The sequence below is a fragment of the Dama dama genome, chromosome 20 (assembly GCF_033118175.1).
Source record: "Dama dama isolate Ldn47 chromosome 20, ASM3311817v1, whole genome shotgun sequence".
NCBI lineage: Eukaryota > Metazoa > Chordata > Mammalia > Artiodactyla > Cervidae > Dama > Dama dama.
Window position 1 is genome coordinate 20,921,741 of NC_083700.1, and position 23,237 is coordinate 20,944,977.

Below are 23,237 nucleotides of genomic sequence, written 5' to 3' on the forward strand. Positions count from 1 at the left end.
TCCCACTCTGTTCACTGTCCTCTTTGCCTTCCTGTCCTTCTCCATCTCACATGCTGATCTCATGTCTCTTCTCAGTCTCACACCTGTAAGACTGTCCACACAGTCTTATCTCCTCTGTCCAATTTCCAGTTGCAGATCCCAGGACTTACTTCTGGGCACATTCTCTTTTCTATCATCAATGTTCTCTCCAGATGAACGAATCCAAGCTGTAACTACCATTCCTGAGCTGACAATTCCTAATTCTTTATGCCAATCCTTACAGTTCTCTCTAGAAATCTCAATGCCTTCCTGACATTTCCACCTGGGCTGCCTAACAGACACCTCAAACTTAGCGTGGCCAGAGCAGCTGAATTTCACTCAGACCTGAACTCTAGCTCTAGTCTTCCATTTTGGTACAAAAACCAACATACACCTAGTCGTTCAAGTGTAAAATTTAGGACTTGTCCTTGATTCTCTTCTCCTTCCCATTCCATAGTCAATCCATCACATTCTGTAGCTCTATCTCCAAGTGCATCCCTGAGCACATGTGCTGCCAACTACTGAAGCTTGTAAGCCCCAGAGCTTATGTCTACAAACAGGAGAAGTCACGGCGATGAGAAGCCCATGCACTGCAACTACAGTAGTGCTTCCCCCACAGCAACTAGAGAACAGTCTGTGCAGCAAGGGTAATTCACTACAGCCAAAAATAAATATATACAATTATTTTTTAAAAAGTCATTTTCCTTAGAATTTTGAATAGATTCCTCAATTGCCATCTAGTGTCTAACATTATTTTGAGAAGGCTGAAGTCACTGTGAATTCATTTCTCTTTTGTGGTATCTATCCTTTCTCATTTCTACTGCCACTTTCATACTAGGACAAGCCCCAGTAACCACCACTTCTTACACCTGTGTTCCTGAAATTATCTAATTGAGCTTCCAAATTCTATTGCTGCTGCCCTAAAGCTTATTTTTCACAGAGAAGTCAGAATAGTCCTTAAAAGGTAGACATCAGTAGTCTGCTTAAAATACTCTTAACAGCTTCCTATCACATCATGAATTTGGTTCTAATTTTTATCCTGATTTACAAAGTCCTATAAATCAGGCCCCTGACGACTACTCCTCTCTGAGTACGCCTCACTTGCCAGAGTAAACCACAATCTGTTAGAATAATCACACAGCTATGAGATCAAGGTCATGTTTTACTGCAACAGAAAACCACTAGATACTATTTAATCATTATATGTCTTCATTTAAAAGCTCAAGGAAGAAATATGTGCTAGGTATTTGATAAGTAAGGTTTAATTGATAAAATGTCTGTTTCAGTTTTTTGGTTTTTTTTGGCTTCAATTTTATAATGCTGCTGTTTTGTAGAAACATAAACAAAAACAATAATTCAGTCTCTGAGGTGCTAAACTTTCCCCTGACTACTTACCCTGTGGGCAGACATTCTTCTAGTCTCTTGTACTGGTAGCCAGAGTTGGGGTTGATTTGGCCTCCTGGGGTGCAGGCTGTAGCCTGGATAGTGAGCTGATGGCAGGCACACTTGGACCTGTATAAAACAGAAGGGTACAACTACTACAGCTGTGAGACTTTCTTCAGAGGCAAGAAGTATTACTAATAAAAGGACGGTGATAAGGTAGTAAAATTTCTTTTTCTTCTCCCATACGTGTAAATGAGAAAGGAAAAGACAGTAGGACTATGACAGAGAAAGATTAAGATAAAGAGACACAGAACAACAAGTAGCAACTGAAAGCATGATGGAGGGAAGCAAAGGAAACTGAGAAATCAGAGAAAAAAACAAACATAAGACACATGCACTGCTGTTCAGTTGCTACGTTGTGTCTGACTTTTTGTGATCCCATGGACTGCAGCACACCAGGCTTCCCTGTCCTCCACTATCTCTTGGAGTTTGCTCAAGTTTATGTCCAATGAGTCGTGATGCTATCTAAACATGTACCCAGGATTATGCTGTGGGGTTCCAGCCTCTCTGGAGGCCTTACAGAAGAAGCTACAGCTAAGAAAGCAGATCAAGAAAGGTGAGGAAAGGATAAGTGCAGTGAGAGCAAAGAAAGTGGTGGAAATAAAGGAAATCACAACAAAGTTGGAGGCAGGGCCACAATTCCCTAACCAACTCACTTGTCCCGGCACCCATCTTTGCAGTCACAGCCAACAAGAAATTCAGGGCCTGTGTTAATGAAAACACCCTTGCCCGGGATCCGTTCCTTGCTGTAGGCCACCTGGGGTGGGGGAGTTGTGTCAATCTCGTTAACGCAGGATAGAGGAACGTCTTCCTTTCCATAGGTGATGTCCAAAATATAGTAAAAAGGCTTATAAGGCTGAAACTTTCGGTCCACAAGAACATATGGATCCAAACAGAACATCTCCAGGAAGAGGAAGTCACAGCCAGTCTCAAAAAGGTAACGCTCAATCTCCTGCATTGACCGAAGGCAGAGGCCACAGGGTGTCTTATAGATAACATGAAAGCCCATCTTGCGGTTAACTCGGCGCCGGGCTGTCATTCGCCGGAAGTCATAGAGTAGTGGGACTAACAGAGGGTTCTTGCCCCGATACTGCTCACTTCTCATAGGTCTGACCCGAGACAGACAAGTATAGCTGCAGACATGAGGTAAGTAGAAAAGCTTCTCCATGGGAGCGCGGTAGGAGGGCTCTGCAGGGGCCCGCTCCAGCATGCCATGGAAGGCTGGGGGAGCTGGGGGAGCTGAGGGTGCTGGGGCCGAGGTTGTGGAGCCTAAAGGTGACCTGCAAATGAGATGCAAGAGATCAGATCAGAAGGAAACAGGACCTCTCTGTTGTATAAGTAGCCCATTAGCTGGCTAAGCCACTTCTCTAACCTGTCTAATAGCTATTATACTCTTGAAGATAAAGATGACACAAGTAAGTTAAACTTCCCCTTGCCTTACTGGACAATGAAACACCCTGGTTACTCTTCATTAACTGATTAATAACTGTTTCAACAGTGTGTATTTTCCTAAATTTTATTTTTGCCTGTGAATTATGGGACTGGCATCCAGTCTTCTATCCATGCTAGTTGTTTTCCCTGCTATGTTCCCTATAAATGCCTTTACTGACCCCCAGGATTCAAGGAAAGAGGCTACCAAGTTCCCTTTCTATTGTACCAATGACGACACCGTATTCAACACGCAGTCTTAACAAATGACTTTCTAGTGATTGTATTTCTAGGCACCTAGAAATTAACTAATTCAATTAACTTTTTGTTTCCAGGAAAATTCCAAGGTTAAAGCTTTCCTTTCAAGTCCAAACTTCTCACCGTCATAATCTTAACAAGGCCCCTTGTGGCCAAGGAACCTCCCCATACAGTGACCACTCAGTCCACACTGCCAACATTCCCAACAGAGAGCCTGAGATTTTCTCACCTATATGTCTGATTGATCCCAGGTTTCCCACCAGGGGCATTTTCACTGAGTGCAGGGGATGTAGGGGAGGAATGACCAGAGCCCACAGATCCTGGCCGGAAAGATGTGCTTTTTTTGGCTACCTGCTTCCGAGATTGGGCAAGCTGGCTTTCCAAGCTTCTAGGAGATTAGAGATCATACAGTAAGGGATACAGAAAATGTAATATAAAAGAAACTGGTGAAAAAGAAGGAATAGCACTCACTCACTGTCACCTGCCTGGGGGGACAGAGCTGGACCAGGTGGGGCAGGTGGGGCAGCTGGGGCTGTCGTCTGTGGGGGTTCCATAGGCTTGAACTGGGTTCCAGTACTTGTTAGATCCTGAGTGTACTGGACCACGGGGCCTTTGCTTCTCACAGCACCTATAAGAAAAGGAAACTGACCATTGAGAACATAAGAGCTGTGCCATTTATATTCATCCACAGATCTGATTCTCAATTTATATAATAAAGCAACAACAGAAACATTCTAAGTGCTAAGACTGTTAGCTCTCATTATTCATGCCAATGAGTAGGAATATTGGCACAGCCTGACTTTCATTTAAATAGTAAGATTTTATCTTCCTGCCTCAGACAATTTACATTAATAATTATTCTATTGCTGTTGTTGTTATTTAACTGCTAAGTCATGTCTGACTCTTCGTGACCTTATGACTGTAGCCCACCAGGCTCCTCTGTCCGTGAGATTTCCCAGGCAAGAATACTGGAGTGGGTTGCCATTTCCTCCTCCAGGAGATCTTCCCAACCCAAGTATTGAACCTGTTTCTCCTGCATTGGCAGGTAGATTATTTACCACTGAGCCACCAGGGAAGCCAATTATGTTATACTTTGGTAAAATTTTTCAAAAATACATTCTCTGATCAACTAATATTGTCAAGAAAAATTAACCAAAAAGTAAGCCAGGAACATATAAAAACAAGACCAAAATTTTAAAACAAGTTAACCACATGCAGTGCATAAAAATTAGACTGGAAGGCAGGGGATATGGGTTTGATCCCTGAACTGAGAAGATTTCACATTCCAGAGAGAAACTAAACCTGTGTACCACAACTACTGAGCCTGTGCTCTAAAACCCGGGAGCCAGAACTACTAAGCCTGCATGTTCTAGGGCCTATGCTTTGCAACAAGAGAAGCCACTGTAATGAGAAGCCTGGACACTGCAATGATGAGTAGCCCCTGCTAGCTGCAACTAGAGAAAGTCCTTGGGCAATGAAGACCCACTGCAGCAAAAAAAAAAAAAAAAAAAGACCACAGATAACACACACAAAGCAGATAATCCTCACGTGAATAATGGAGATAGTTACTACCAACAATACCCCTAACCTAAGCCAGTTGTTTCAGATTTTTATGTGTTTTTGAGAACAAATCAGAGCCATAGCATGTTGAGGCAGCAACACAAATTCATCACCACTACTGGAAACTTAGGAACATGTCCTGTTTTCAATGTGGCAGTAGTGTCATTCTGGTAAACAAAGGATATAGCCATCATACACACACCTCTTTGCTGATTTGTCCACTTCTTCCCTCTCCCAGAGAGCTTTTAGGACTTACCCATATTTGGACGTGTTCTGAGCTGTCCCCCTTGCTTCTTCTCTAGTGCAGAGGCGGATGATGTCTTCATGCTGAACATGGGCTCCAGTCGTGTAGAGCCTCGATAGATCCATTCACATCTTTTGTCATCCTAGGGGATTGCAAATAAGGAAAGGTGGCAGAGGAATGGGTTAAAGGCTAGAATCTACCCTGCCACTTTTGAAGAATACCATGTGCCTCCTTTGGGGGAAATCTCCCTGATGAATGCCCAATTCCCTATCTATTCAATAAATTTATGTGCTAGGCTCCACAACAGGCATCAGGAATTAAACAACAACAATAAAACCCCCCAAAACAAAAACACGTATATTCCTTGTTTAAAAAAATGACGAGAGATAGATGTTTATACTGAGTATAAGACATGTAACAAGGATCATTAGGATCAAAGGGCTGAGATAGCTCAGCGAAGAAATATAATTCTAAGGTGTGAGAGGGGAGAAAAGGACAATTACAGAAGATTTTTTTTTTACAGAAGATTTAAGAGTTAAGCTGGGCTTTGAAAGATCACCAAGACCTCAGAATTCACTGATCCCTCTTTTTTGTCCCATTAAGTTATCAAATCCCTAACCCTGGGAAAACAGAACTAGCACCCTTCTCTGTACCTATATGCATTGTGGATACTCTTGGAGAAAAGCAAAAACAAAAAACACTATCATGCAGATTAGAGTCTTAAATTCAGGGACTTTATTTTTAATAACCACGCATAGAGGAATGAAAAAAAAGTAAAATATGACCCAAAACAGTGAGAATAGGTAAGAGAGTAACAAAGAAGAAAGGCTATGGCATAGCTACATATGCCATAGTTATGCCATGCTTCCCCATCCCACCTGAATCCCTGCCTCTAAGACTCAAAAGAAGAGTACCAGAAAGAGGATCCTGACTAGGCTGCCGTCCACCTCCTCGACCCGGGACTTCCACCACGTGCCTTCCCACTCAGTCTTGATCAGCTGGCCACTCTTGAGCAACACCATGGGGCGGTTGGGGTAAGCGGTGATATACTCTTCTATGAAGTCTCGGCAGGAGATGTCTTCTATGTCCTCCCAAGTCTTTTTCACTGTCCCAAGGAAGAAGGAGGGCTGAGAGAGGGCAGGTAGGGCATGTCTTGATAGGGAAAAAGGGTTGACAAGGAGACGTTTGGCATTTTTCAAGTTGGGAGGGAGAGAAAAAATAAATGAAGAAATCATAACCTCAAGGGAAGCAAAACCATGACCACTTAAAAGTATTGAAACTAATGTGCAAACGCGCACACAAATTCTGCAAATACTAAATGCATAAGCAGTATGCAAACATAGGTGAGTCACTCATTTCCTAGAAATGGATGTATCCTCTTAGGAAAAGTCAAGTGGAAATTCTTGCTTACTTGATAAGTCTAAAGGTAAATCAAAAAGAATCAGGTGGCACCATAAACTGATTTTAGAAAACCTGTCCTTCCTTCTCAGGCTCCATCAGGCTTTTAAGGGACCCTGAGTGTGTGTATTTACTGCCATGTTATGTGGAAACAGCCATTTTACTTGACTTTCCTGCAACTAAAAACAGGTGCATCTATAAGAGTCTCTCCTAAGCCAGAGTCACAAGTATAGAGGACCCTATGAAGACCCCATCTAATACAGGTTCTGTAGAAAGCACTCTGAGAAAGTGCTTGAAGGCACTACACAGACTGCAGATTTACACAAATGTTAAACATGAGACTAGGAAAGAAGTAACATCTTCTCAAACTTAAATCACTCAGAAATGAAATTAAAACACATCTACAATACGTGCATCCACTCAAAGTCAGTCATGATCTAATGTCTGACTCTATGGCTGCCAAGACGTAACACTAGACATGACAAATAAAACTGTATCTCTCAAAGAACACTAATCAAACTTATGTTGTTTGAGACTAAAACACCAAGAACATTAGGGCTCTTCCACTGGTTGTCTTAAGAAGAAATACAAGATAGAAGAGGAAACAAAAACAGCTAAGGAAAAAAGGAGGGACACTCACGTGGCCGGCAAATGGGATATAGTTCAGACTGTGTAACATAGGAAGCATAGCCATCATCAAAGAAAATGAGAAACCTGTAAGGAAAGAGTGATGGTAGAAAGACTGGGGGTTATGATATTTAACATGACCAGAAATTATTATAGCTTGCATTCCTCTGAATCACACACAAGACACAATCCAGGGAACATGTTCCAGTGTACTACTTTCTTTTTACTATTCTTTCTTCCCACCCCAAGAATTAAGAATTCTTCCTTAGGTTAGCGGATGCAAACTATTATATATAGAATGGATAAACAATAAGGTCCCACTGTATAGCACAGGGAACTATATTCAATATCCTGTAATAAATCATAATGGAAACGAATATTAGAATTCTCCCTTAATCTAACCAACATATCCCCACTTTCCCAAAAGTGATTTATTCTTGTTATACTATTGGACTCTCACATTGCTGAAAAACATTTAGTCTCCATTTCTTCCTTCTGTATGAATTCTCTATTCCTCTAACCATTAATCAATCTGGATTATTCTGCCCCGACCAAGTTTTCTCCTTGAGAAAAGGGAAAAAAAAGGGGGGAAGGGAGCAAGAAAGACCCACCCACATGACTCTGTGGCAAAGAAAAGAGAGAGTTTCCAGCCACTGAGGACTAGGAACAACAGAGCTAACTGTGAGATCTGGACTATGGCTTGAACAGGGCAGATGATGTGCTCCTGGCTTCCACTCTCTTTACAATCTTCTATCTAGGTACCTGAGCTTGTTTTTGACGTTTGGTGTCTCAGCTACAATGCCAGCATAGAGCCAGACCTGATTCCCATCTTTGTATTTGGCCACTACTCGGCTGCCCACATACAACTTGTCAGCAGGAGGGTGGTAATCATAGGCAATGTGGTTTCCTGACAGAAGACTCTTGCCTTTGTTGTCAAATTTCACCTTGTACTTCTTTCCTGGCCCTGAGTAAAAGGGAAAAGAGAAACAAAAATTTTTAAAAACCATCAGTTTCTGTGTGAATCCTGGTTGCTAGGTGAGAGACAAAAGCCAAAGGCTGTGAGGAAAACAATCATTGATGGTGACCTGCAGATTGTCTTTCATTAGTCCTTCCTCTAGCTTGAACATACCAACCGTCTGGATGGCAATAAGGGTGCCTTTGTGCCACGTCTTAGTTCTCTTTTTGCCAAGGATGCGCATGCTGACAACCAAGTCACCATCTTTGCTCAACTCTCCAGACACTTGACTCAAGGTTCCTAGGAAGAAAGCAAAGTTGCTCTAAAGAGATATGGCACAGATTGGGGAAAGAATGGAAAATAAAGACGGTACTGGGTTATTGGGACAAATGGGGTAATCTCTGATACTTAACCACTTTTCCTGCTCCCTTGGCCAAGGGCAGAAATATAAGACACAGGTGACTCAACTCTTTATGCTAACAGAAAAAATATGAATTGAAATTCACATGTAACTCAAGACCACCTCACTGTAACCAAATATTTCTGACTCCTTATTAACAACATTAACTATTACTCATTAAATGCCAAGCAGCATGGTGGCTCAAGACTGTAAAGAATCCACCTGCAATGTGGGAGACCTGGGTTTAATACCTGGGTTAGGAAGATCCCTGGAGGAGGGCATGGCAACCCACTCCAGTATTCTTGCCTGAAGAATCCCCATGGACAGAGGAACACAGCAGGCTACAAGCCATGGGATCACAAAGAGTCGGACACGACTGAGCAACTAAGCACAGCACAGCATTTATAAATCATTTTCCTGGGAGGGATCTCTGAATAGCTACATTCTACAAACAAAGCTTCCTTCAGACCTCTTTTTTAGAGTTTGAGTTACTGTTTTCTTTAACCTTCATCTCAAAGAAGAAATCATGAGCATGGAGCTAAAAGGGTATTTGGACAAAGCCATCACATGGTAGAAAGCCAGCAGACAAACAACTTAAGCCAAGAGACATCCCAAGGGGTTCAGTGGTTAGGACTCTGCACTTTCAGTGCTGTGGGCCTGGGTTCGATCCTTGGTCAGGGAACTAAGATCCCACAAGCTGACTGATGCAGCCAAAAAAACAACAAAAAAGACTGAAGCAAACAGCAAGGAGAATCTGTGGTATTAAAAGAATCCTACAGAGGTAGAGAAGGATGTTGAAATGTTAAAACACAGTCAGTATCCATGAAATCTCTGCAGGACTTCACCTCTGCACCTATACCGAGATGCCTCCTGACTCTAACCTTTGTGTAGATCCTGGGAACTACTCTTTTTGTTGACAGCATCCATGAACTTCTGGACATCTTGAGCCGATTTTCTTAAGGCAGCCATAGCTTCACGGAGCTGTAAGGAAGGGGATGAGGGAGACAAGTTTTAAAATAGTAGCACTGCTTCTTGAGAATAACAACTTGTCTTTTAAAAAACGAAATAGACTGAGTTACGTTTAGAAGCTTACAGTTACTTCTAGAAGCTTATAGTTACTTTATCAGGCAAAACTTGCCCTTTCTTACAAATCTGGTTCAGAAATCAGCTTTAGGAAGCTTTCCTTGATTAATCAATCTGGCTTATCACTGCCAAATTCTATATTCATACAACATTCAGTGTATGTATCTATAAGGAGCTTTTGCATTCTTCTAACATCTATTAGAGAACTGCGACCCATGGGGCTGACTTCAGGGTGACTGGTTATATCTTGATGACTGAACTGACTGAACAGTTAGGCCAAAAGTTTCTTCTATCTTCATATTCTTCTCTCTCATCCTTCTTTTACTCATTTCAAGTTACCTTCTGGTCTTTTGGAGTTCTGCTCCCAGCATCACCTAGACGAGAAAAATTGAGTATAAGGGGCTTATACATAAGAAATTCCAAGAAATCAAGAACCAAGCTATCATGGGAACACTAATGATAACTATAAACCAGATATAGATACACATATCTATGTAAAAGTACAAAAAGCATTCAGAAAGATATACAGCAAACAGGTGACAGTTCTTACTTGGGGATAAAGTACTGGTACAGGTGATAGTCTATGGGATCTGGGGTTTTCAAATACTTGAATTTTTATAACAATAATTTTTTATGGGTTATTTGAATGATTTGAAAAATGAAATGTGCCCAGTGAATTAAGCTAAAATGTTTCTTCTTGAGTAGTGCTGTCCAATAGATAATGGTGATGGTTGTACAACCTTGTGAATACACTAAAAACCACTGAATTAAACATTTTAAAGGGGTAAATTTGTTATGTAAATTACATTTGATTTTTAAAATTTTTTAGTCAAATTTAAAGGCTTCCGTGATAGCTCAGTTGGTAAAGAATCTGCCTGTAATGCAGGAGACCATGGTTCGATTCCTGCTATGATAGACATATTCTGTTTCTGCACTGTCAAATCTGTTAAAATTTGGCTACTAAGCACATGAAATGAGTGTTAAATTTTACTGAAGTGAAGTGAGGTAAAAGTTGCTCAATTGTGTCCGACTCTTTGTGACCCCATAGGCTATACAGTCCATGGAATTCTCTAGGCCAGAATACTGAAGTGGTAGCCATTCCCTTCTCCAGATGATCTTCCCAACCCAGAGACTGAACCCAGGTCTCCCGCATTGCAGGTGGATTCTTTACCAGCTGAGCCACAAGGGGAAGTTCAAGAATACTGGAATGGGTAGCCTATCCCTTTTCCAGTGGATTTCCCCGATCTAGGAATTGAACCATGGTCTCTTGCATTGCAGGCAGATTCTTTACCAACTGAGCTATCATGGAAGCCTTTAAATTTGACTAAAGAATTTAAAAAATCAGATGTAATTTATGTAAATTTACCCCTTTAAACTTTTTAATTCAGTGGTTCTTAGTATATTCACAAGGTTGTACAACCATCACCATTACCTAATTCTAGAACATTTTCATCACCCTGAAAAGAAAACCCACTAAGTATGGGGTTTCTATTAACAGTCATTCCCCATTCCACCATACCTGCAACCTCCAGCAACTATTAATCTACTATCTGTCTCTACGGATTTGCCTTTTCTGCATACTTCACAAAAATGGAATTATATGTGATGTGTGGTACATCACATGAGATTCATCTATGTTGCAGCATTATTAGCACTTCATTTTTATGATTAATATTCCATTGTATGGCTATACTACATTTTATTTATCCATTCATGAGTTGATGGACATTTGTGTTATTTACACTTTTTGGCTGTTATGAATAACGTTGATAGGCACATTTGTATATGAGTTTTCAAAAATAATTTAAAAAATTATTTCTGGCTGTGCTGGGTTTTCATTGTGATGCACAAGCTTTCTCTTTCTCTAGTTGCAGTGTGCGGGCACTACTCTCTAACTGTGGTGTATGGGCTTCTCAAAGCAGTGGCTTCTTTTATTACAGCAGAACACTGGCTCCAAGGTGCTTAGGCTTCAGCAGCTGCAGGCTCAGCAGGGTGCAGCACACAGGCCTGGTTGCCTCAAGGCATGTGGGATCTTAGTTCCTAGACCAGGGATCAAACCCATGTCCCTTGCATTGGCAGAAGGATTCTTAACTGCTGGACCACCAGGAAGTCCCTATATATGAGTTTTTATGTGGGCATATGTTGTCATTTCTCTTGGATTATGGCTAGGAGTAGAACTGCCGGGCCATAAAATAACTCAGTACTTAACCTTTTGGTGAACTGAAAGACTTGTCCAAAGTGGCTGTACCATTTTGCATTCCCATCAGCAATTTTAGAGGGTTCCAATTTCTCCACATCCTTACCAATACTTATATTACTATCTTTTTTCTTAATAGCTAATGATGTTAAACATCTTTTCATATATTTGTCATTTACACATCTTCTTTGAAGAAGCATCTATTCAAATATTTTGCCTATTTTTAAATGTGTTATTTGTCTTTTTATTATTAAGTTTTAAGAGTTACTCATACGTCCTCGAAAATACTAGACTTCACATTTTACATAATTTTTTTTTTTTAAATATATATATATATTTATTTATTTGGTAGTGCCAGGCCTTAGTTGTAGCATGTGGGATCTAGTTCCATGACCAGGGATTGAACCCAGGCTCCTCTGCATTGGAAGCCTGGAGTCTTAGCCACTGGACCACCAGGGAGGTCCCATACATAATTTTTTAATTTTTGGCCCTGCCATGTAGTTTTGCAGGATCTTAGTTCCCTGACCAGGGATTGAACCCAGGTTTTCCACAGTGGAAATTCAGCATCCTAAACACCAGACCACTAGGAATTCTCACATTTCACATAATTTAAATAGCCATGTGTGGATGGTGGCTACTGTATTGTACAGTTAAGTTTTAGAGATTTATAACATTTAAAAATGGAAGGCAATGGTGATAATCATTTTGCAATAAACATATATATCAAATCATTATGTCTTACACCTTAAGTACTATATTATCAACTATATCTCAATAAAACTGGGAGGGAAAAGTAGCAAAAATAAATAAATAAATGGAAAGCAATGTAAATGACCAGAAATAAAATAAAAACTTAGTCAGATTGTCTGATAAAAAATCTATATGCAAAAGTCAACTACATGTCTATATATTACCAAAACTATTTAGAGATAAAGTTTTTTTAAAAAAAGTTAGTGCAGGCTTTCTGTGGAGAAAATCAACCAACCTCAATGAAAAATGTTAAGGACTAAATACATGATCTTTGTGTGGGAGATTTAAATACTATGAAAATTATCAACTATTCCTATATTGATAATCTGATAATGTCAACTGATACTGACATATAATGTCTATAGTTCTCGGGTTTTTACTGGTGTGTGTGGGGGAAATGGGGGAACATGAAAAGCTAACTCTCAAATATAAGCAAAATAGGTGAAAAAGAACCAAGACATCTGTGAAGAATGAGAAAGTCAAGTTATTAAGAGTTAACAGATAGAAAAACTTACAAAGTCACAGTGATGGACAGTAGAGTTGACTTAGTAAGAAATGACACACCAGTGAAACAGAAAATCCAGGAACAAACCCATAGATATATATGGAAATAATTTATGACAGAACAGCAGAGACATTACTTTGCCAACAAAAGTCCATCTAGTCAAAGCTGTGGTTTTTCCAGTAAATGGCAACCCACTCCAGTATCCTTGCCTGGAAAATCTCATGGACGGAGAAGCCTGGTAGGCTACAGCCCATGGGGCCGCAAACAGTCAGACACGACTGAGAGCCTGAATAGAACTGACTGAAGCAATGTGAATCAGTGAGAGGTGGTTCATTTCAATAATGGTGCTGGAGAATTATTTAATACGAAAAAAAGAAAATACCTCAAATATTGCACCAAAAATATATTCCAGTTAGATTAAAAACTTAAATGTGAAACACAAAACAATGAAACTTTCAAAGGCAATGTAAAAGAAGATCTTTGTTGATTCAGGGCAGTAAGGATATAAAAAGCAATGACCATAGAAGAAAGTGTTAAAAGTTACAACTTCTGTTTATTAGCAAATAACATAAAAAGACAAAACATTAGCTTGGAGTAATATGTCCATTTTATAACTGCAAAGGATTAGTAATTATAATTACAGGAATAACAGGAAGACTCTCTGAACTAAAAAAAAAAAAAACCAAACATACAGTTGAGTGAATGAGCAAGAGACATGAACAGACATTTCAAAGAAAAACTACAGATAACTCACACATGAAAAGACTCTCAAGTCCATCAATAAACAGAGAAATCAAACTTTAAAATGACAATACCACGTGCTGTCAAGGATGTGGAACACAGGCCACTTGCAGTCACTGGTGGTATAAATATAAATTCACACAACCACTTTGGAAAGCTGTTTGGTCATTAATTATCCAGCAAGGTTGAAAATTCCATATCCAAAGAACCAGCAACTCCACTCTTACAGTATCCTATGAGATCCTAAAAAGATTCTTGCACGTGTGCATCAAGGATCATGCACAAGAATATTTAGAGCATTATTTATAATTGCAAAAAAACTTAAAAACAAATGAAATGTCAGTTGTTAGCAGACAGATAAACTGGCACATTCACATAATGGAGCACCATACTACAGCAGCAACTGTATCAAGCACCATACATCAGCATGATACTGATGAAGTCATCGAAGAATGCATGCAGTGTCTAAGATTCCATTTAGCTACTTTGAATATATGCAAAACTACAGCACTTCCAGTGATACTGATGAGACAAGAATGGACAATCCCCCTATGCAGAAAACAAGTATAAAACTGGACAAAATGGCCAAAAAAAAAATTTCAGGATGCTGGAAACTGTCCAAAGGCAAACAACAGTTTGATAAGTATTTATTTTTGAAAAACTACTAAACCTGATGGTGACAAAAGTGGGAGTCCATGGATCCCTTTCCTGGGGCAGCTCCCATCCCTGCTCCACTGCCAGCATAGTGGGCAAAAACTGTTATCTTCACCATCAAGGTATGAGCACGAACAAGTAGCTTTGCTAGTCTGAGGTTGTAGCTCTTGCTTAGAGTGAGCAGCAAACCAGTCAGGGATTTAACAAGGAGATTCTGAAAATCAGAGAGCCACACTCAGGCTTTAGGTAAATTCTCTGTATATTCTTGGGTGACTATTAAAATATGCACATGCAAAGAGGACACAAGTGTACCTGATTAACCCAAGGTCAAAGAAAAAAAATCACAAAGGAAATTAAAATTTATGAGGTACATGATAATTAAAACTCAACATAAAAAAACTTATGAGATGCAGTAAAGCAATGCTTAGAGGGATATTTATAGCTTTAAATGTTTATACCAGGAAGGAAGAAAGGTCTAGAGTCAATAGTCTCAGCTTCAACTTTAAGGAGGGACTCCCCTGGTGGTCCAATGGCTAAGACTCTGAACTCACAATGCAGGGGGCCTGGGTTCGCTCCCTGGTGAGGGAACTAGATCCCACATGCCACAATTAAGAGTCCCATGCCACAACAAAGATCAAAGATCCTGTGTGCCGCAACTAAAACCTGGTGCAGCCAAAATAAACAAATAAATATTTAAAAAAAGGACAGAAACTAAAAAAAGAAAAAGAAAAGCAAACCAAACCCAAAAAAGGTGGAAGGAAGAAAATAATAAAGATCAGAGTAGAAATCAATGAAACAGGTAACAGAAAAAGAGTAACAAAAATAAATCAATGAACTCCCAATACTGGTTCCTTACAAAAGAACAAAAATTGATTAAACCAGTAGCTAGATTAACCAAGAAACAAAAAAACAAAATCCAAAAAACCCTATCAGGAATGAAAGGGACATCACTACAGAACCTACAGAAATTAAAAGGATCATAAGGGAATACTATGAACAACAATAATTTAGATAACTTTGATAAAGTGAACAAATTCCTAGAAAGACACAAATGAACAAAACCAACTTGAGAAGGAATAGAAAACTTAAATATATCAGGTAAAGAAAATGGAGGGCTCCCCTGGTGGTCCAGTGGTAGAGACTCCAAGCTCTCAATGTAGGGGCCTGGGTTCGATTCCTGGTCAGGGAACTAGATCCCACATGCAGCAACTAAAAATCCCATGTGCTACAACTAAGACCCGGAGCAGCCAAATAAATAAATAAAAATAAGTATATTTAAAAAAACGAAAATGGATTTAGTAATTAAAAGCCTTCCCACAATAAACAACAATGTGATATGTTGAACTGGATCTTGGAACAGAAAAACCAGAAATGGAATAAAGTCTGGAGTTTAGATAAAAAGAAAGTACCAATGTTTGTTTCTCAGTTTTGACCAATATATAGCATGATAACATTAACATGAGAAGAAACTGGTGACAGGTATGCAGAAACTGTCTATTACCTTTGCAACTTTTCCACAAATCTAAAATGATTTCAAATTAAAAAGCTTATTTATAAAAAAGCTTTCCATGAAGAAAAGTCCAAGCCAAGATGGTCTCATTGCTGAATTTATCAACATTTAAGGAAGAAATAATACCATCCCACACAACTCAGAGGAAGGAGCACTTCCCAACTCATCTTGTAAGGCCCATATTACCTTGATGCTATAGCCAAAGACATCACTAACAAAACTACAAACAGCCCTCAAACGTATGTGCAAAAATTGTTAAAACATTTACAAATCCAATACAACAACATATTAGAAGGATTATACATTAAGACAAAGTGTGGGGGCAGGGATGAGAGATTTATTCCAGGAACAAAAGATTGGTTAATATCCAAAAAATAATTATTGTAATACATCCTGTTAATAGGATAAATGATAAAAGTCATATGATCATCTGAGGACAATACAGAAAAAGGAGCTAACAAAATCTAAAATTGAATCCATGATATGATATGATAAAAGCTTTCAGGAAAATAGGAATAGAAGCAACTTCCATCAATCTGATAAAGGATACCTACAACTTACACCATAATTGCTATCTAAAGATAAAATGTTTTCCTGCCAAAATCAGGAATAAGAAAAGGATGTCTGCTCTCAAAACTTTTTTTCAACATCACAATGGAGGTTCTAGCAAACATAATAAAACAAGGGGGGAAGAAAGACATCTAGATTAGAAAGGAAGAAGTAAAATGACTATTTGCAGAAAGCATGATCTAATATACAAAAAGGTCTAAGGGAGCCACAAAAAACTTCCAGAAAATTGATAAGCTGATGAGAAAATTTATTTGGACTATATATGAAATACAAATGAATTTGGAGGATTTTCACGAAGTGATTTTAATAACTACTGTCAAGCTACAGTAAGACAGTGTGGTGCTGGTAAAAAATAAACATTTAGATCAAGTGAAGTGAAGTCACTGAGTCGTGTTCGACTCTTTGCGACCCCATGGACTGTAGCCTAACAGGCTCCTCCGTCCATGGGATTTCCCAGGCAAGAATACTGGAGTGGGTCGCCATTTCCTCCTCCAGGAGATCTTCCTGACCCAGGGATTGAACCCAGGTCTCCCACATTGTAGGCAGACACTTTACCATCTGAGCCACCAGGGAAATGTGACCCTCAAATATATGGCCAGCTGACTTTCAACAAGCATCCTGAAAGGATAGTCTTTTCAACAAGTGGTGGTGGAACAACTAGATAGCCGTTAAGTGAAACAAACCAACCAACTACCCTCAATCCTTACTTTAAGAATTTTTATTCTTCAAAAGACATCATTAAGAAAATGAAAAGGCCACATCTGGGAGAAAATGTTTATAAAACAGACCTAATAAATGAATAGTACCTAAAGTACAATAAGTCAGAAGACTTATATATATTGACTTAGAAAAGTCAACAGTAAAAAGACAACCAATTTTTTAAAAAAGGCAAAATGATCTGAACAGATAGTTGCCTAAAGTACATACATAAATGGCAAGTAAGTGTGAAAAGATGCTCAATGTCTTTAGAAACATACAAACTACAATCACAATGTGAGGGAGACCCCAGTGGTCTAATGGTTAGGATTCTGGGCTATCACTGCTGTGGCCCAAGATCCCGCACAGAATGATACTGCCGCACACCCACTAGAATGGCTAAATGACTGACAATACCAATCATTGACAAGGATGTCTTCCATACTTTGCTAGCAGGAATGTAAAATGATACAGTCACTTTGGAAAACACAACAGTTTCAGTTTCTTCAAAACTCATACATTTACCTTAAGACCTAGCAATTCTACTCTTGGGTGTAATATCCAAAACACATGAAACAAAACATGGACATTAAAACTTCCACACAAATGTTCATAGCAACATTATTCATAATGGTTCCAAACTGGAAACAACCCAAATGTTTATCAACTGAGGAATGGATAAAAACATGTGGATATCCATACAATGGAATGTTATTCAACAAAAAAGGAACAAACTACTGATAAATGCAACAGGGATGAACCTCAAACACATTATGTTAAATGACAGAAGGTAGACATAATAGATGACATACTGTGACCCTACTTAATAGGAAATTTCTAGAACAGGCAAAAACTTCACAGAGAAAGCAAGCAGATCAGTGGTTGCCAGGGGGTGACAATGCAGACTAATGACAAACATGTATGAGGGAACTTTCTGGGGTGATGCAAGAGTTCTAAAACTGGATTGGGGTGAAGACTGCCGTACTATAAAATTATTCACTAAAACTCAACTTGTACACTTAAGGTGGGTGAATTTTATAGTATGTAAACTATACTTTAAAAATTGTTAAAGAATACACAAAACCAAACAATCTGCTTTGAGATACATATATATATATATATATATATATGTTAAATGCCATCTATTAAAAAAAGCAAGGAAATTTAGAATACAGATTATACAGAATGGGGAAAGGAGACTAATCCAATCAGGAAGTAGCAGGTAGGGAAGATCCATGACACTAACAATCTTCTATTTTTTTTTTTTTCTGTAACAGACAAGTCCAATAGTTAGGAATATGAAATTAGTGAGAATGGTTTCTCCTCTCTTATCTTCTATCTGCTCATCTTCCCATGTTTCAGTTTCAATCCTGAGGCTTTCCAGTCCATAGCCTCATCTCTTACCTGAATCAATACTGAGAACATCATCGTCTTCATCAGGAATCTCAATTATTTCTGTAGGCCGGGAAGCTTCATCTTCAGAGCTGCTGTCCCGGTACTGTAGTCCCAGTTTGGAATAAAAGTCCTTCACCAAAGACTCACAGTTAGTCACTGCCCTAATATTGGAACACATGTAGAAAAGGTCAAAGCCAGCAGAAGCAGGGGGAAAAGCCACTATTATTTATATATATTTAACTATATACTGACCCCTATTTAAACAGACCATATTCCAAAGTGTCTCTGTTTTGAATTTAAGAGGCTTATCCCAGAGAAAAATATTTAAATTGTGGTTTCTTGAAAAATCCAAAGTAAGTTCAAAGCATGGTCCTTTCAACTTCATAGTTTACCTTTTGTTATTTGAAAATACATTCTAAGTGACAAGTTGGGCACAAGAAACAACTCTTCTGGGGGTTTAGAGTAGAAATAAGGTTCGATGAACTTGTTAAAGCTTCACAGTTACATAAAACAGCAAATCTTCACAATATGCACTCCCTAGATGATTCTAGTAAGAAAACAAAACAACTGTTCTGAAGTAGAGTGTAGCATAAAGAAGTGGAAGGGACCCAAGACCTGGACTCCCCTACTGCTGATCATATATTAACCACTGATAGATGAACACTATATGATGACGATGCAGTCAGATTTTGGCCCTTAACCTTTGAGGAAGAGCAAGATTCTACATGTCTGTACCTTCTAAAGTACAATGTCATGAACAATTTTTAAAATGTCTGCCAATGGGCAGATTTACTCCCATTTCCTATGTGGTTCTTACCTGGATGCATCATCAAAGAGTTGGTCAACATGGGCCACCTCAGATTCCTTCTGTATTACCCAAGTCTCCAGCTCTGCTAGTTGCTTCTTGCGCTGCTGTACACAGTCCATCTTTTCCAGTTCTTCATCAATGAACTGTCGAAGCTCCTCCATTGAGATACCCAGCTCCTCAACCACGGACTGTTGCAGCTCTGCAATTTCTTCAGACTCCACTGCTGCTGTTGCTGCTGCCAAACCAATGCACCCAGGGAGGGAGGACATACTGCTGTCCTCTACATGGAGCAGGAAACTAAAATTACTTTTGGAGTGATCATAACCACAATAGAGAATTTCAGTCCCCTAATAAAACTCATTCCTACTCGGCTACTTGATATTCAGATATATGTAGTTAGGTTTGACTCCATGTCCACCCACCCTCCCCACCCCCACCAATCCCCCAGTTTCCAGTGTCTGAAGCTGAGATTTTGTAGAGTTCTCAACTCCTATAGGCTGTAGACTATAGGCCTGAATAAAACGAAAAAGTTTGACAGGGCATGGAGGACATATATCATGCAACAGGGAGCTACCAAAAATAATGTTTTAGGAAACTGAAAAGAAGCAATTTATTGAGGTAGATATTTCTGTGACCTGTGTTCCTTGACTAATGAGATAAATCTTTGCACGCTATGCTAATTTGAGCAAATATCCCCACCTGGAGGGGAAGGTTTGGTTTACAACTCCCTAATTCGTTTTCTCTTTACTTTTCTCCTTACATCACTTTGCTTTCACGTTGAAAGACACTTAAGTACACAAAAGCTTGCAGCAAAAAAGGTTTTCCCAAAGTAAAATGAAATAAAATAATTTGGGAATAAAAGGTGGCTACCCAAACCGACCATTCAAATACTCGCACAAAAAACACACACTGGTGTTAACTGCTTTTTTGATCAAACGGTTAAATCAAAACTGAAGCCAGAATGTCGTGCGACCCCAGTGCCAGTTCTCACTGCCTCCATTTTTCTTTTGCCCACACGCCGCCCCACCCCCGCGCTACCCATTTTAGGGGGGCGTCCCACCCACCCGCAAATCCAGTTCAACACCGCCCCCGCTAGTCTCCGGGGAAGACTTCCTTGCCACCCTCGCTCGACCTCTTACAACAAACAAAACATTCCATACAAGCCCTTGGTCTCCAAATACCTCAATTAACAGTATTTCCCACACCTCCCCGCTTTCAGCTAAAGATGGCTCTTTCTCACCAACCAGACCCCAGACTCACGACGCAGGGGTCGGCCTCGGTAGGAAAGAACGAAACCAAAGGGAAAAGGGAGCAGGGGGAGGGGAAGAAGCGTGAGGGAGGGAAGGGGAAGCGAGGGGAAAAAAAAAACACGCCGGAAGCAAGCCTGAGGTGCCGTTCCGGTCGCCGCGACGGTAGCCTGATGGGGTCAAACCCAAAGCCGCAGGGCGCCCTACAAAGGCTGCAAAACTCAGGGGCGTACGCATGCGTCAAGGAAAATCCTTCCAGGGCACACGTGAGAAACGACTGGCGGGTAAAGTGGGCGTGGCTTAGACACATTACAGAAAGGCTCCGCCTCTTCTACCACCCCACAACTGGTGGTAGGAGTACTAAGTTTGTTGTGCAGAGGCTCAGTCGGCAAACCCTAAGGTTTAGAATTCTCCCTTGTACTTGAGTTTGTTGTGTTACATAAATCGTACAAATTGTAATAAGTCGAGTTCTGTTCAGTCGCTCAGTCGTGTCCGACTTTGCGACCCTATGGACTGCAGCACTATAGGCTTCCCTGTCCATCACCAACTCCCGGAGCTTGCTCAAACTCATGTCCATCCACATCTCAGCCTCTGTCGTACCCTTCTCCTCCTGCCTTCAGTCTTTCCCAGTATCAGGGTCTTTCCCAATGTCAGTTCTTCGCATCAGGAGGGAGGTGTTATATGAAAAACAGGAAAGTATCTTCTCCACCACCATCACTTAACCACCCCTGCTCCTTTGAGGTAAATCAACTTAGTGTTCTAGGCTTGTGTGTACAAGATTAAACATGGATTTTTTTGTTTCTGTTTTCACTTAACATGTGGACATTCCATGAAGTCAATTAAAAGATTTCTTTTTGATAGTTGTGTAATACTTCATAATATGGTTAAATCATACTTAGAAATTTGGATTGTGCTCAGTTTTTAGCCACAACAAAAATTCAACAATAAATATTAAACATCCTTTTGCAGTACTACTTTTATTTCTGTGAAAGAAATCCCCCCAAATGGAATCTGAGTTGAAAAATATGTACTTTCCCCTATTTTTATCAGAATCTGCTGTCAAATTACTTTTCAACAAGGTTGAAACAATTTTTACTTTCACTGGCAAATCTGTGAAAGTGTCTCTTTTCCCAGATCCTCATTAGGACTCTTTGTTAACTGTTTAATTTTTAAGAATTTGATATGTATTTAAATAATATCAGTGTCAGAATAGACTAGGCTATGTTGCCGAAACAACACCAAAAGTTTAAAACAAGAAGCATGTATTACTTGTTCATACCACGTAATCGGCTCTAAAACCGTGACAGTGGCGTTCTGCTCAGGATAGCTACTCAGAAACCCAGGCTGATGTGCCATCCTGCCATAAGGAGATATCACTAGGGGGTCTCACACTGGCAACTAGAATGACTCAACCTACTGGCTTTAATGAGGCCCTACCCAAACACGAGAGAGCCAGGAAGGACAGTCATATCTCATCTCCAGAAGGATGGAGAACCAGATGTGTTTGATGAATCAGCACTATTGACTGCCATGGAATCTCATTATTCCTTTAGTTTAATGAGCTCATTAAATAGTTTAATTTGTTCAGCAATCTTTACAGCAGGTGCTCCTAACTTCTTTTAAAAAGTATAAGCCAACCTTCTCTCTCTCTCTTTTTTTTTTTTTTTTGGTCATACTGCACCCATGTGGGATCTTAGTTCCCCAACCAAGGATCAAACCCATGCCTCTGCATTGGAAACACACTTTAAAAATTTTTTTATTTATTTTAATTGGAGGCTAATTACTTTATTGTAGTGGTTTCTGGCATACGTTGACACAAATCAGCCATGGGTATACGTGTGTACCCCATCCTGAACCCCCCCCACCTCCCTCCCCATCCCATCCCTCAGGGTTTGAGTGCCTGGCTTTGAGTGCCCTGTTTCATGCATCGAACTTGGACTGGTGATCTATTTCACATATGGTAATATACATGTTTCAATGCTATTCTCTCAAATCATCCCACCCTCGCCTTCTCCTACAGAGTCCAGAAGTCTGATCTTTATATCTCTTTTGCTATCTTGCATATAGGGTCATCGTTACCATCTTTCTAAATTCCATATATATGCGTTAATATACTGTATTGGTGTTTTTCTTTCTGACTTACTTCACTCTGTGTAATAAGCTCCAGTTTCATCCATCTTATTAGAAATGATTCAAATGCATCCTTTTTAATAGCTGAGTAATATTCCATTGTGTATATGTACCACAGCTTTCTTATCCATTCGTCTGCTGATGGACATCTAGGTTGCTTCCATGTCTTAGCTATTGTAAACAGTGCTGCAGTGAACATTGGGGTACACATGTCTCTTTCAATTCTGGTTTCCTCAGTATGTATGCCCAGCAGTGGGATTGCTAGGTCGTATGGCAGTACCATTTCCAGTTTTTTAAGGAATCTCCTCACTGTTCTCCATAGTGGCTGTACTAGTTTGCATTCCCACCAAGAGTGTAAGAGGATTCCCTTTTCTCCACACCATCTCCAGCATTTATTGTTTGTAGACTTTTTGATAGCAGCCATTCTGACCAGTGTGAGATGGTACCTACCTCATTGTGATTTTGATTTGCATTTCTCTGATAATGAGTGATGTTGAGCATCTTTTCATGTGTTTGTTAGCCATCTGTATGTCTTCTTTGGAGAAAGGTCGGTTCAGTTCTTCCGGCCCATTTTTTTCATTTATTTTTTCTGGTATTGAGCTGCATGAGCTGCTTGTATA

General features: G+C 39.8%; 1 protein-coding gene across 12 annotated transcripts in view; it reads right to left on the bottom strand.

Annotated features, from left to right (window-relative positions):
* Positions 1-20,623, bottom strand: part of SETDB1 (SET domain bifurcated histone lysine methyltransferase 1) — a 28,654-nt gene extending 8,031 nt beyond the window's left edge. For 4 of the 12 annotated variants that reach the window (XR_009689031.1, XR_009689030.1, XM_061120883.1 and 1 more), the window contains exons 1-14: positions 20,422-20,597; positions 19,250-19,520; positions 18,442-18,593; positions 9,754-9,788; positions 9,213-9,312; positions 8,106-8,231; positions 7,739-7,940; positions 6,990-7,063; positions 5,866-6,056; positions 4,964-5,093; positions 3,619-3,775; positions 3,377-3,535; positions 2,118-2,741; positions 1,414-1,530 (exon numbers count right to left, since the gene is read on the bottom strand). Coding sequence is in view for 10 of the 12 variants with exons in the window: in XM_061120883.1 (XP_060976866.1) it covers positions 1,414-1,530; positions 2,118-2,741; positions 3,377-3,535; positions 3,619-3,775; positions 4,964-5,093; positions 5,866-6,056; positions 6,990-7,063; positions 7,739-7,940; positions 8,106-8,231; positions 9,213-9,312; positions 9,754-9,788; positions 18,442-18,593; positions 19,250-19,509 (2,327 nt within the window). In the remaining 2 variants the exon portion in view is untranslated. Of the gene's footprint in view, positions 1-1,413; positions 1,531-2,113; positions 2,742-3,376; positions 3,536-3,618; positions 3,776-4,963; positions 5,094-5,865; positions 6,057-6,989; positions 7,064-7,738; positions 7,941-8,105; positions 8,232-9,212; positions 9,313-9,753; positions 9,789-18,441; positions 18,594-19,249; positions 19,521-20,421 lie in introns of those variants that run through there. The other 8 variants (XM_061120880.1, XM_061120879.1, XM_061120881.1 and 5 more) reach the window with 8 other exon arrangements.
* Between the last annotated feature and the right edge of the window lie 2,614 nt (positions 20,624-23,237).